This window comes from Rhinopithecus roxellana, chromosome 4, assembly GCF_007565055.1.
Source record: "Rhinopithecus roxellana isolate Shanxi Qingling chromosome 4, ASM756505v1, whole genome shotgun sequence".
Classification (NCBI taxonomy): Eukaryota; Metazoa; Chordata; class Mammalia; order Primates; family Cercopithecidae; genus Rhinopithecus; species Rhinopithecus roxellana.
Window position 1 is genome coordinate 32,801,740 of NC_044552.1, and position 13,835 is coordinate 32,815,574.

At 42.8% G+C, this 13,835-nt stretch overlaps 1 protein-coding gene across 2 annotated transcripts; it reads right to left on the bottom strand.

Annotated features, from left to right (window-relative positions):
* Positions 1–358: 358 nt before the first annotated feature.
* On the bottom strand, positions 359–11,864 carry SAYSD1 (SAYSVFN motif domain containing 1). 2 transcript variants are annotated; one of them, XM_030929176.1, is made up of 3 exons: positions 11,546–11,846; positions 5,968–10,411; positions 359–2,082 (listed from the first exon to the last, which is right to left on the bottom strand). In XM_030929176.1, the coding sequence occupies exons 2-3, from the start codon at positions 6,193–6,195 to the stop codon at positions 1,738–1,740; spliced, it is 573 nt and encodes a 190-aa protein (XP_030785036.1). In that variant the 5' UTR covers positions 6,196–10,411; positions 11,546–11,846; the 3' UTR covers positions 359–1,737. The 2 variants fall into 2 exon arrangements, with proteins under 2 accessions (XP_030785036.1, XP_010388027.1); XM_010389725.2 differs by lacking the exon at positions 5,968–10,411 and having other exon boundaries at positions 11,546–11,864.
* Positions 11,865–13,835: the final 1,971 nt, after the last annotated feature.

A 13,835-nucleotide genomic window follows, 5' to 3' on the forward strand; every position in this document is an offset into this window, starting at 1 on the left:
ATCTAGACTCCACCTCAAAAACAGCTGCATTTCAAAAATCACTACTGAGGTCCACCCACCCACAGGTCAAGTCTCCTCTGTGCTTAAGTCTTTACCCCACTGGGAGTACTAATTGGATCAAACCTCTCTAATTCAGAGTTACAGGCATTTTGTTTTAGGGGAAAGTTTGAATTATACATTTTTAAAATACAAATGAGTTCTTTCCTACAGCAATGCTTACTGCCCTGAGCACTGCAGTAAAACTTAGATTAGGGAATTACTCCCTTGTGTGGGACTTTTATGAAATGGAAAAGTCCAAGGAAAGTATCAAGAAAATTAAGAAAGCCTTAAGAAAATAAATCAGTCAACAAAATTGTATCTTAAATACAATCAAAACTTCATGTTTAATAGGGATTCATCTGTTTCCCATACTCTCTACATGTCCAGTTCAGACAGAAATCATGGAAGAAAAGACTTTTCTGTGAGCTAGAACGGACCATCTGCTTGACCGCATGGCTCTGAGGGACAGCCAAACTCCCAATGGGCAAAGGGTTGTGAGGAAGAGCAACACATATCAGAAGAATTTTCAACAAGGGCTGAAACACAGTAAGGTTAGCCACAAAATGGAATTAATGAGAGAAGCCCCAACCCAATGGGAGTTTGCCTGAGTTTAATGAACCCAAACTTGTAACATTGTACCGGAAGAGGAAGGAACATTAAAATCCAGCCTGATTATCACTGTTTACAGAATTTCTCACCAGAGGCCCAGATGAAAAGGTTACTTACTCTAAAGCCCTTAGAACCCTATTGTGAACTGCGCATACGAGGGATCTAGGCTGCGTGCTCCTTATGAGACTCTAATGCGTGATGATCTGAGGTGGAAGTTACATCCCGAAACCACCTCCACCACCACCCCGTCCATGGAAAAACTGTCTTCCACAAAACTGGTCCCTGGTGCCAAAAATGTTGGGGACTGCTGCCTTAGAATCTAAGAAACAACTCAAGCAGCCAACAGGTCTGGAGTTACACTTCCAGCCCTCCCCTTTGTACACACTCAATACTTCTTGCTGAACTGGCTATTAATAACCACTTGTGAAATCCCTCCCCACACCTGCACTTAGTCCTTTGTCCCTTCCTACCTTCCTTTACTGAGTGGTGACAAAATAATAGAGAGTGGAAGATGGTGATGGGCAATGAAGAAGGACCTATTTCTGAAGAGATGTTTTAAAGATATTTTATTTTTCAATACCAGTAATGACTGAAAATGAAAGAATTAAAGCAGGAAGCAAAACAAAAACAAACAAGAAACCCAAAACTTGCAACCTAAACTTTCTGGGAAAAAAAAGATTGCTATAAATGTTAAAAGACTTAAAGAGAACATTTACAATGCAGCCCTGATGTACCTAATCATTACTTCGAATGGCTGGATGTTTTAAGCTGAGAATCTCCCCAGTGCCTTTCTAGTGCTCTAAAATCATCCCCCAAACAGATGAGAAATGAGACAAACAGGTCTCCCTTCTTGAGTACATAATTTTTATAAATTGCATCGGACCCACAGTAAATGTACTTTAGAGAGTTTCACCAACACTAAAGATCAAATGGCAGCAAAAGATCAGGGAAAGAATGTAGAAGAACCATGCAGTCACAGAGCTAACCTGCAAGCTGCCATTTCAGGTCCTATACACCTGAAATCAAATCCATAGCCAGTGGTGAGAAAGACCACATCAGAAGTTAGCTGCGTGACAGCACAGCTGGGTCCTATCTCCCTGCCAGGGGTCTCAACTGTAACTCGCGCTCCAACTGCTCTGCAGTCAGGGTGCCCTGGATGGCTTCGCAGCCTGGATTGAACACAGAGTAGGCGCTCTTCTCTCCCTCCTTCTTCTCTTCAGGGCCTCGTGTCCCGACGTACATCCAATAGAACAAGGACAGGACAAAATATGCCAGGCCAAATTCCAGTTCCACAAACAATCCCAGCAGGACCAACCAGAGAAGAACCTTCAAGAAGGTGATATTGGTCAGGAAAGACTGGTCCCAGGCTGATGGCAGAGGAATGGCTATGTTCCTCAGTGGCTGTGATGTGCTGCCCTGGGGCTGCGGCGCTTCCTAGGATACACAAACAAACAAAAGAAAGAATAAACGGTAATGGAGCTGAGATGATCAAAAATAATCTGAAAAGGCAGTTTTCATTGCTGTGAGAAGGCTGTTGGCTCATTGATTTCTATTCTCTCACCCTACTCTCTAAAACAATCATCTCCAAAGAACCTATGTGCTCTGCTCCAACTGATCAGCACAGTTTTGATCAGCAATCAAAACTGATCAGCACTTAGTGAGATGAGACCTAATAAAAGCCCTACAGCATTCAGACAGATTCTTATTCGTGGGAGTCATTTCTTCAGATTAGTCTGCTGCTAAGAAGAGCTAATTTGTGCCCCATACAGAAACTCCTGAATAACTGATAATGCAACAGTCATGACAAATGCTTCAAACATAGTCGGAGTCAACGTACCTTTGTTGATCTGATTAGATGACCTAAGATATTATGACTGGCATGATTCTAAAATAGAGACAGGAAACAAAAATCCTTTTCACGTTTAAAAAAAAAAAAAAATCAGCCAGGCGCACACCTGTAATCCCAGCACTTTGGGAGGCTGAGGCAGGCAGATTACATGAGCTCAGGAGTTTGAGACCAGCCTGGCCAACATGGTGAAACCTCATCTCTACTAAAAATACAAAAATTAGCCAGCATGGTGGCACATGACTATAATCCCGGCTACTCAGGAGGCTGAGGCATGAGAATCGCTCAAACCTGGGAGATGGAAGATGCAGTGAGCTGAGATTGTACCACCATACCAGCTTGGGTGACAGAGCAAGACACTGTCTCAAAAACAAAAAACACTGTTACAGCCATTACGGCCCTCTTACCTTCCCATCCCCTGTGACTAACCTACACAGGTCGTTGTCACTCACCCAAGACCCAGCCAATGTCTCCTAACTAGACTCCCTGCCTCCTATCTCTTCTCTCCCCAAGCCATCCTATGTACAACTGCTAAATGAATTTTCTTAAAGACCCATTATCCTCCTGCCCACAAATCTTCAAAAACTTTCACTGCCTATAGGATAAAATCCAAACTCCTTGGGCTAGAACCCAAGGCCCTCAATTTGTTCAACAGATTGAAATGCCAGTACACAGGCTCCTGTGCCAGATGCTAATGGCAGACACAGGTATTTAGACAGCTCTGTGTCCAGTCCACTGTTCTCAGAACTCTTTAAGCATGCCCTACAATTAGGAATACATTTGAGACTGTAACCCAGAATACATATATGCAACAACCTTTCACAAGTCAACACTTACCCTCCCGGAGACATTCTCTTGTATTTCCTATTCTATTTTAAAAACATTTTTAATAGGGGACAAGATCTTCTATATTAATTTCACCATCCACTAGTGGGTCACAGTGGTCTAGGAAATTCCATTACAACACGATCCACAACCTTTTGTTCCATAAATGACCCTTCTACTCCAGCTTAACTGGTCTTATTACCCAAAGATATTCTCAGTCCTCATCTCAGGCCTAGAATTCCATCCACTTCCTCTTTCTTCCTCAACTATTTGCCTTCCATCCAGGCAAGCACAGTTCATGAACTGTCAGCCCTGACCTCCCTGGCCATCAGGGAGGGTGCCCCCTCTGCCTCCCCGAGCACCAGCTAGCTCTCCTGCTCATTGAGCACCAAACTATTCAGTACTACAGTGTCTCTCTTTTAATATAGGTCATGTCATGTGTGATGCCAGATTGTTTAAGTACCAGGAGGCAACGTGTCTCCAGATCCAAACACGGCATCCCACACTTAGGTTCTCAATACACAGCAGAACTTTTAGTTCATCGCTTCAGTTACATCCACTATTCTTCTTCACATGAATATTTAAAAGGGGATCACAAATACTGGTTATCTGATTTATGATGCTTCAGAAGTTCTATTTTGTCAGAACCTTCTTTCTTTAGCATCAACACTGTAATTAGTATCTCCTCGGTTAGATTAGAAAGTCTGATTGGAGAGGCCCTTATATTATCAGCCACATCCCTGACCCCCAATACTCTAAGAAACGTCTGTTTCAGATTTGACATGCATGCACAGTACTTCTGGCCCAAGAAGAATGCATCTGGGCAGTGTACTGGGCAAGGGGGAGAGTAGCATGAGATGACAGGGCTAAGGAGGGAGGGCAGGAGGGTGGGAGCCAGATCAAGTACAGCCAGGCAGGCTGCAGTAAAGATTCTGGAAATGGGAAACAGCTGAAAGTCTAAGCAGGGAACTTATAATCCACTTTTCATTTAAGACTGCTCCAGCTGTCATCAGGAGCAGTGGTTCCCAATCCCCGGACGCGTATGGATTTGTGGCCTGTTAGGAAACAGGCCATACAGCAGGTGGTGAGCGGCCAGTGAGCATGCATTACTGCCTGAGCTCCACTTCCCGTCAGATCAGCGGTGGCATTAGATTCTCATAAGACCATGAACCCTACTGTGAACTGCGCATGTGCAGGATCTAGGGCGCCCGCTCCTTATGAGAATTTAACTCATGCCTGATGATCTGAGGTGTAACAGCTTCATCCTGAAGCCATTTCTCCCCGCCCCCGGGTAGAAAAATTGTCTTCCACGAAATCCCTTGGTGCTAAAAAGGTTGGGGAGGAGGCCTAGCAAGAGAGAGCCAGACAATGACCAGGGTGGTGACAGCAGTCAGATGGAAATAATGGATTGATGGACACAAAATACATTTTGAATATACATGTTGAAATTCACAATAAACTAAATTTATCGTTTAGGGAGTACAAAAAGAAGAATGCTCCTATGCCACCATTTACTGAGAGCCTTCAAATGTATGAACTCTTGTAATCCAGGAGGCAGGCATTATTATTCCCAATTTACTGATAAGAAAACACTAAGAGGTTAAGTAATTTCCCTAAAACCATACAACTAGTGATAGGCAGAGATGAGGTCAGTCTAGGATCCTAGGATGGTCTCCTCCAAAACCCATTTTATTTAATTAAGGGCCTTTATAGGGGGTGGCAGGAGAAAGGTTAGGGAGCTAGAGGGAGATGGGTGTGGGGGGCAGTGGGGTAAACAAACTGACGAAGGGAACAAAGAAGAGGAGAGACACGGACATTCCTCTGCCTCATTTGGAATTTGTCTGAGTACCACTTCCCTTCTGCTGTAAAACCTGGGTGAAGAAGTGTTTGTGACTATTGCATCATACCCAGGCATGGTCCAAGGAAGGCACTGCCATACCTCAAATATCAGGCTGCTTCCTACCTCAGGGCCTCTGCACTTGTGGTTCCCTCTGAGAGGAATGCTCCCTTCCCCTCACACATCACCTGATTGGACCCCTCCTACTACAAACAGCAAAACTGTCACCCTATGTGCCCTTGGCTTAGTCCCTGTTTTTGCCAGGGTGGTTTCTTCTTGTTAAATGTCTCCTCCTTAGTGAGTTCTCCCTGCTCAGCTGATTTAAAATAGTACTCTGCTACCCTCACCCCTAATTCACTATCACAATCTACTGGTTCTATCTTTTTTCTTTCATAGCATTTATCCGGTTTTGCTTATTGTCCTCCTTTCCCTGCTGCCCAAGCTCAAATGCAAGTTGTACAAGAGTAGCACTTGTGTCTTAATCACACTGTCTCCCAGGATTTAGGACAAAGACTGGAACATGGTGGGCACATGACAACATTTTTGTTGAATGAATGAATGATAGTGAGGGAAAGGGAGAAATTCAAGATAACTACTAGATTTTTGGGGGGTGAGGCAAAGCTGTGCTTAGCCAGGCGACTCCAAAGGAGAGCCTTTGAGCAGAAAGCCAGCCTGAGCCAAGGCCTGGAGGTCAGGAGTGGTGGACGGGTATGGGGAATGGGTTCTGGGGCAGGGTGGTATGCAGGGGGCTTGCCTGGGATATGGCTGGAGAGGGAAGCAGGAGGTTTCTATAGGAATTTTTAAAAGTTACCAGCATTTTTGTCCTAATGTGGAAGAAGCTCGTCACAGAATTATTTCGGGAAACTGCTTTTCTCCAAGCAAAATCTGGTAGTGGGAAGGAGGATGTGGATACTTCCTCATCAATGACTACTGAAAAGACGCAGCGGCATTGTCGGTCAGAGGGAGGCCCGGGTGGGGGCAGAGGCATCATTGTGGTCAGAGCTCGGCCCAGATGGAGGCCGCAGTGGCTTCCATCCATGGCACAGCACAAGGCAGCTGCAGCCTCGGCGGTTCATTTGTGTTGCTCCAAATGACATGGTTTAGTTATTTTGATGGCCAAGGAGTAGTATTCCTTTGTGCATATACATTACAGTTTCTCGATCCCTTCATCTGTGGATGGACAGGAGATAAAGTTTTTGGAATCTCCATGCCTGAGATTAAAAGGTGTGGGACTTTCTCTACCAGGCTCATTTCCTTGGACCTAATGTCCTCTAGGTTTCTCCACGTGGCTGTGGATGACAGGATTTCCCAAAGCTTTATGGCTGAAGCATATTCCACAGTGTATCTGTACAGTGGTTTCTTTATCCCTTCAGCTGTGGATGGGCAGGAAAGGTTATTTACCATGATGACTTCTAGGTTCAACAGTGTGGCTGCAAATGATGTAATTTCATTATATTTTTCTGGATGAAGAGTATTCCATTTGTGTATATATACTACAGTTTATTTATCCCTTCATCTGTGGATGAACAGGTTTCTCCACATGACTGCAAATGGATTTCATCCATTTCTGTGGTGAAAGGGTATTCCATTCTGGATATATATTTCAGTTTTGTCATCCCTTCATCAAGGGAATAACAGGTTCAACTGTGTGGCTCCAGGTGATATGATTTCAGTATATGTGCATGGCTGAAGGGTATTCCATTGTGAATGAATACTACAGTTTCTGTATCCCTTCATCTGTGGATGAACAGGTCTTTCTCCATGTTGCTGGAAGTGCGGTGATGTCCTAAAGTTTGATGGCTGAGGAGTATTCCACTATGCATATATACTAGAGTTTCTGTATTCCTTCATCTGTGGATGAACAGGACTGTTTTACATTTGGCTTATGCCAATGGCCATGTGGAAGCAGTCACTCTCCAGGTGAACTGAAAATGCCAGACTGACATTGGTGACAAACAAAACAGGATACCTTTGATGAAGGCTGTACATTGCGAGGAAGAGATTTGTGTCATCACTCTGCTAGAACGTGGCACCAATCCAGATCTTATGGATGTCTACAGCAACAACGCACTACACTACGCTATCTATAATGAGAACACACCACTGGCAGAAAAACTGCCTTCACACCATGTGAATACTGAAGTGCTGAACAAGCATGGAAACACACCACTTTTACTTGCTATAGTTTGCAAAACACAGCAAAAGGTGGAATTTTAGTAAAGAAACAAGCAAATGTACATGCTGTTGATAGGTTGAAAAGAACAGCCCTCATGCCTGTTGTACGTTATGGCTTGTCAGGTATAGTTAGCATTCTTCTTCAACAAAATATCTGCATACTCAAGAGTATGTATTAACAGACTGCAGAAGATTATGTATTTCTGATGGTCTGACAAACACAACAAATTTTGCAACATTAAAAAAAAACATACTTGAAAACAGTCTTCAAAATGACAACCCAGAAGAAGCATCCAAGAAGAATGCAAGTTTGAAAAAAGGAGGAGCAAGTGCAAAAGATTCTGGGAGTTCTGAAGCATCTGCATTCAGTATTTTCAAAAAACTATGTGTTGATTCATGCCCTAAACCAGATGATGAAGACTTGACTTTTACTACCAAGCAGAGTATCCCTGAGAGTGTTTCAAAGTCTTTACTTGGACCTTCATATAAAAAAGGAAAAAATACATAGTAAATGGAAAGGGAGAAGGGCCTCCTGAAAAACATCCTTCCCTAAAGCCTACCATGGAAATGATTCTTTTGTGAAGAAAGCAATAGAAATGAAGAATTAACAAACATCCAAAGCAGAACAAGAAGTACAAGTGACCTCAGAGGAAGAATAAGAAAAGCTTGAAAGTGAAAATAAATAGCCATAGGTTGAAGAAGCTAGAAAGAAGCACAAAAGTAAAAAAAAAAAAAAGTATCAAAAAAACCTGTAGGATAGTACATCTGCTGACGACGATGATAAATTAATTCAACAATGGAAGAGTGGAAAACCTTACCATCAGCAATTTCCTAGGAAGGAGAACGAAGAGCATGCTAGGCCTGCAAAGAAAATGTCAAATGAAAAGAAAAAGGTCAAAAAGCAAACTCATTTAGAGATGAACCTGATGACTTAACTCGGCTATCTGAAACAGCTTCAGAGGATCATGAGGAACCTTACCCTCATTATAAGAAGTTTATGATGCTCATTAAGCAACATGGAATAGATTGTAATGATTCTCATATCCTAATGGAAATCCAGAATGCATTTATTTCTGTGAAAAGTCCCTGGACCTTAAAAAAAATTATCTGTGAACAACTTACACTAGACAATAAAAATATGAAAACTGAGTTTAGTGTACTGAAGGAGCTATCCAAAACACAAGAAATGAAGTCGCAGTTCAATATTAAAAAGTAGAATGGAAACAAGAACTCTACAGTTTGAATGCACCTTAAAAGAAGAAGATAAGAAATGCCAATATGTTGTATGAAAACATTAGGGAAGAGTTAGAAAGGAAAGTGGAGCAACATAGGAAAGAAATTGAAGTAAAAGAACAGCTTGAACTGACCATCGGATCACTAGAAATGGAATTGAAAGCTTGAAGAAATACTTTAAGTCAAGATTCTTGCAGTCATAGAAAAAAGAAAGACCTGATACATGAAAATTGCTTGTTGAAGAGAGATACTGCCTTTATTGTGTATGTAAGTATACACAATAAAAAATAAGAACCTCAAAAAGGAAAAGAAATATTTAAGGACATTGAAATTATTAAAGAAATGAATGATGACCTTCAAGAGACTATAAAACTCAATGGAAAAATGTTAACAAAAACAGTATCCCAGTATGGTCAACAGCTTAACGACCTCAAAACTGAGAACACATTGCAAGTCTAAACTGGAGAAGGCAAAACAAAACAAGGAAAGACTGGAAGCTGAAGTTGAGTCATTCCATGCTAGACTGGCTGCTGCTATAAGTGAGCGTGATCAAAGTGTGAAAACAAAAAGAGACCTAGAACTTCAGAGAGAGCACAAGACGTTTCTTTACAAGAAAGAAAATGAGTTGATATTTCTGAACTAAAAGATAATGAGTTTTTAACTGAGCAACTTTCCGAAGCTCAAATTAAATTCAATACCCTAAGAAGTAAACTCCACGACACAAGAAATTCTCTCAGAGAAAAGGTTTTGGTTTTATAAAGTGTACAAAAGGACCTAAGTCAAGTAAATCCTTTGGAAAGTGGGACTATGTAGAGGAGAGAATATCTCAACTACAACATGAAAATCTGCTGCCTCAACAACTACATGGTGCTCACAAGAAAGGGGTACCTTACAAAAGGTAATTAATATCCAAGGATGCTGCCTTGAGAGTGAAAAGGAAGGTCTTCTGCTAGAAGGGAAAAATAAGGAGTTAATCAATGAATGTAATCATTTAAAAGACTGTTTCAGTACGAAAAAGAGAAAGTTGAAGGAGAAGTAAGTATCAAAAAAAAATATTCTCAAACTCCCAGAAGGAAAATTTAAAATATTTGGCTATGGCTACATGTTGAACCTAGCTGAATATGAAAATTAATAGATGAAAAATGTGTTTACCATACTGTATAATTCCATTTACATGAAACATCTGGAAAAGACAAATGTATAGAGATAGAAAGTAGATTGACGTTTGTGCAGGGCTGGGGTTGGAAATGGGTAGTAACTGCTAACGTGCATGAGGGGTCTCCTTGGAGTGATGGAGGTGTTCTAAAGTTGGATTGTAGTGATGGTTGCATGACTCAGTAAATTTACTAAAAATCTTTGAATTGTATGTTAAAAGAGATAAATTCTGTAGTATGTAAATCTTATTTCAATAAAGCTGTTTCAATTAAAACACAAAAATTAAAAATAATTTTTAAAAAATAGAATGCTAAAGAAATCTCTGACAGGCCACAGTGTGCCATCAAAATTATCTGACATGAATTGTAAATTAGAATTTTTCTTTTCTAAACTAGAGGCAGAATCTGAAGAAAAAAAATTAAATGAGAATTTTTACACCAGAGCAAACCCAGAAATGGTAACAGTCAATGAAAACGAGCTTAAGGCAGAGTCCCTTATGAAAAACAGAGCAATTAACAAGAAACTGGAGGTCCAGCATTTCCTCTCATCCTTTGGCCATCAGCTTTTGGGTTCTCAATAATGGAAGTTTTTCTCTGAGTTCAGTTTCTCTGGGTCCAACTCAATGATCTCATTCCTTTGGAAATGAGACATACAGTCAAAAGCTCATTGCGTGGGTTAGACATTGTTTTTAACTGCAGAGAGAAAAAGAATAAGGGAAATGGTTTCTAAAATCTTAAGCAAGTGTTGTACTTAGAAAGTTCTAGTCAACAACAAAATTATCCAAAGACAATTAACACAAACTTCACACAAGGAAATGGATTGTTTGAACTCTGCTGCGCTCTTTTCACCTTTCTGCAAGTCACCTGGAATCCTGTATATCACTGAGAATATCAAATCAAAATTAATAGGTTCACTAATTTTTAAAAATCCCCTCAAATGGTGTGCAATAACAGATGAACTTAACGGAGATAATTTTAACGCGAGCAAGGTACACTTTTCTTCCACTACATTTGCATTTTAAAGGGAATTTTTTAGTTCTTATTACACTTATGAGGAACAAAGCACTTATCCCTTGATACGTTTTGTCCTGTATTTCCACATAGACATTTCAATCTCACCGCAAGCCACCTTACCATTTTACTGATGAGTTAAAACTAAATGAAAACACAAAAGGATGCAAATTAAATTCATCTGCAAAATAAGAGATTATCAAAAGAATTAAATGTGAAAAGGTTTTCATACTAAATCACTTTCTGTTTTTGTCTTGAACATTGACTGTGGAACTTGAATAAGCTTCTGCCACTACCGCAGTTTCAGTTACCACACTTTGGTAAATTCTGTATTCAAATGCATTTCTAAGTCACAGGCTACGTGGGCTACTAGCTGCATGTGCCCCAGGTGCGAATCAAATGAAGTTTTAATTACTGCTACTTTTGATCAGTATCCAATTAGACCTTTTACCCTCCATTAGCAGAGGGCTGTGGCTCAACTTGGTTGTGGAGAGGTTTCCCAAAGCCACAGGGCGTCACGATAACTCAATTCGGGGTGAATAAATTAAGGGCAGAGGTGCTTTCTTCCAGGACCCTCGACTCTCGCCTCCAGCCTCGAATCAGGAGCTGCATCGGTCGCGGGCTGGAAAGAAAATGTCAAAACCGGTAACAGTGCTGACACATGCGGCGGGAGATGAGCGGTCCAGCCCTAGAGCAGGAGGGAGGCGCCAGCAGCCCCGCCTCCGGCAGCTAGGGCCACACCCCCGGCAGCTAGGGCCGCCCCTTCGACTGTGGCTCCGAGGCCAGGTCCGAGGGCCGAGGTTTCCGTCTTCTCACCTGAACTAGGCCGGGCTGGGCCCGGGCACTTGCGGGCCTAGGATTCCACACCAGGAACCGCTTTAGCCACCCTGAGGCTGCCTTTAGAGTCGCTGCTGCTTCCGCCTTCTCTCCTGGGGTTTGTGCGCCCTGACTGGCAGCGCTGGGTTGGGCTGCCAGACCCGCCCGTTTCCGCGCCGCCCGAAACTCAGCTAACCGTTGTTCCATGGCGCGCGCCTCGCGTCCGTTGGCCGGTAAGGGAGCGCGCGCTCGCAGGCCGCACAGCCGTTGCCTCCTCTAGTCCTGCGCCGGGCCGCCGTGCGCCTGCGTGGCAGGAGCCCCTGCTGCGCGTGCGCAGTGGTGTGACCCGCGTCCACTTCGTTTGCGAAGTCTAGCGGGTGGTGTGTGTCCTCAGCCGTCCTCTCTTCACAGGCATGTGGACAAAGTGTCACCTCCTCAAGCCAAGTCTAAAGCACAGGGGTGCCGCATTGCCCCTCTCCCAAGGGCCGCTCTGCCTTGCTCCATCTCACTTAAGGGCTTGAGCCCCCACTTGATCCGGCGTCCTGTATTCGGGATCTCTGTTGGGCACCAGTGAAGAGCGCCACAGTGAGAAGATGGTTCCAGGGCATGGGAGAGGCCCGTGATCCCTAGGACGTTCCAGCGTCAGGAGAAAAACAGGCTACATCCTACCCTTTTATCAAGGGTATGCCAATCTTAGTACCTGGGGGTGACTTTCTCACTGCTCACAAAGCAGGCTGTGCAGCTCCATCACTGCTCTTGCCACGTTGGAAAATTGTCTCGTTTTGTGTCTAGATACGTGAGAACCTTAAAAAACCAACAACAAAAACTTTCATTGGGGTGCAACATAAAATACACGTATCTTAAGAGTATGGCTCAGTAGATTTGTCTTATGTATACACCTGTGTAACTACTACCCAGATGGAGATAAAGAACATTTCTGTACTCTGGGAGTTCCCTTGTGCCCTCTCCCAATCAGTACCCTCCCAAAAGGACACAGTTCAGTTTAGGGGCTGTTTTATACGTTCTTAAAGCTGTAAGTATCTAGCTAAGTGTCACTCACATAATTAAGACTCAAATATTTGTTGGATCTGGCTGAGGTTGAATTGAGAAATTAGACAAATTAGAACGGAGTCATCCATTCCTTTAACAAACGTTTACCTAGGGCCTGCTCTGTTTCAAGTCACAGGCACTGGGGATGCTGGGATGAAAGGAAAAAACAAACAAGAAAACCTGTTTTCTTAGAGCTTACACTCCAAATGGACAGACAGACAATAAACAAATGTGTAACTACATGTTTCATATCATATCAGGTACTGATAAGTGCTGTGAAGAAAAGTGAAGCAAAGTAGGCAATGGTGGAGGTATTAGAGAAGACCTCCCTGAAGGTTTGTCATTTGAGCATAGACTTAAATGATTGAGTGAGGCATGTAGATATCTGAACAGGAGTGTTTCAGTCAAAGGAAACAAGTGCAAAGGTCCCAAGGCCTCAAATAGCATGCTTGACCTGTTCACGGAACATCAAGGAGGCTGTTATGACTGGATTGGAAGGAGGGAGAGGGAGGCAGGAAGGAAGGGTGGGAGGGAGGGCACAAGGTAGAGAGGGGAGGAGGGAGGGAAAGAATGACAGAAAATAACGATGCTAGGGACAAGATCATGCATGTAAGGCCCTGTAGGCCATGGTGAAAACTAAGTGTGTTAGGAAGCAGTTAGTGGATTTTGAGCAGGAGATGATATGATATGACATATTTTTAAAGGATTACACTGGCTGATGGAGGTATAATCCTTTGATCCTTCCAGGATACAAGAATAGAAGAAGGGAAACCAGCTAGGAATAAGTACAGTAGAATGAAAGACTAGTAGTTTGAGCTGGAGTGGTAGTGATGGAGGTCACGAGAACTGGTCAGATTCTGAATGTATTTTGAAGATCTGAACCAACATGGTGTGAGACAGATTGGATGTGGAATGTGAGAAAAAAAGGTATCAAGGATGACAGGGCCAGCCATGGTGGCCCACGCCTATAATCCCAGCACTTTGGGAGGCCGAGACAGGGGGATCGCTTGAACCTGGGAGTTCAAGAACAGCCTGGGCAACATAGCAAGACCATGTCACTATAAAAAAAAAAAATGACAGTTTTCTTCCATTGCTACCCCACTCGTCCCGCTCCCGCATACACACACACATGCCCTGAGCAACCAGGCAAATAATGATGGAGCCCTTTACTGAAATGAGGGCATACTGGGAGGAGAGGATTACAGAATAAACATTGAAAGTTTTGTTTTGGACATAGAAA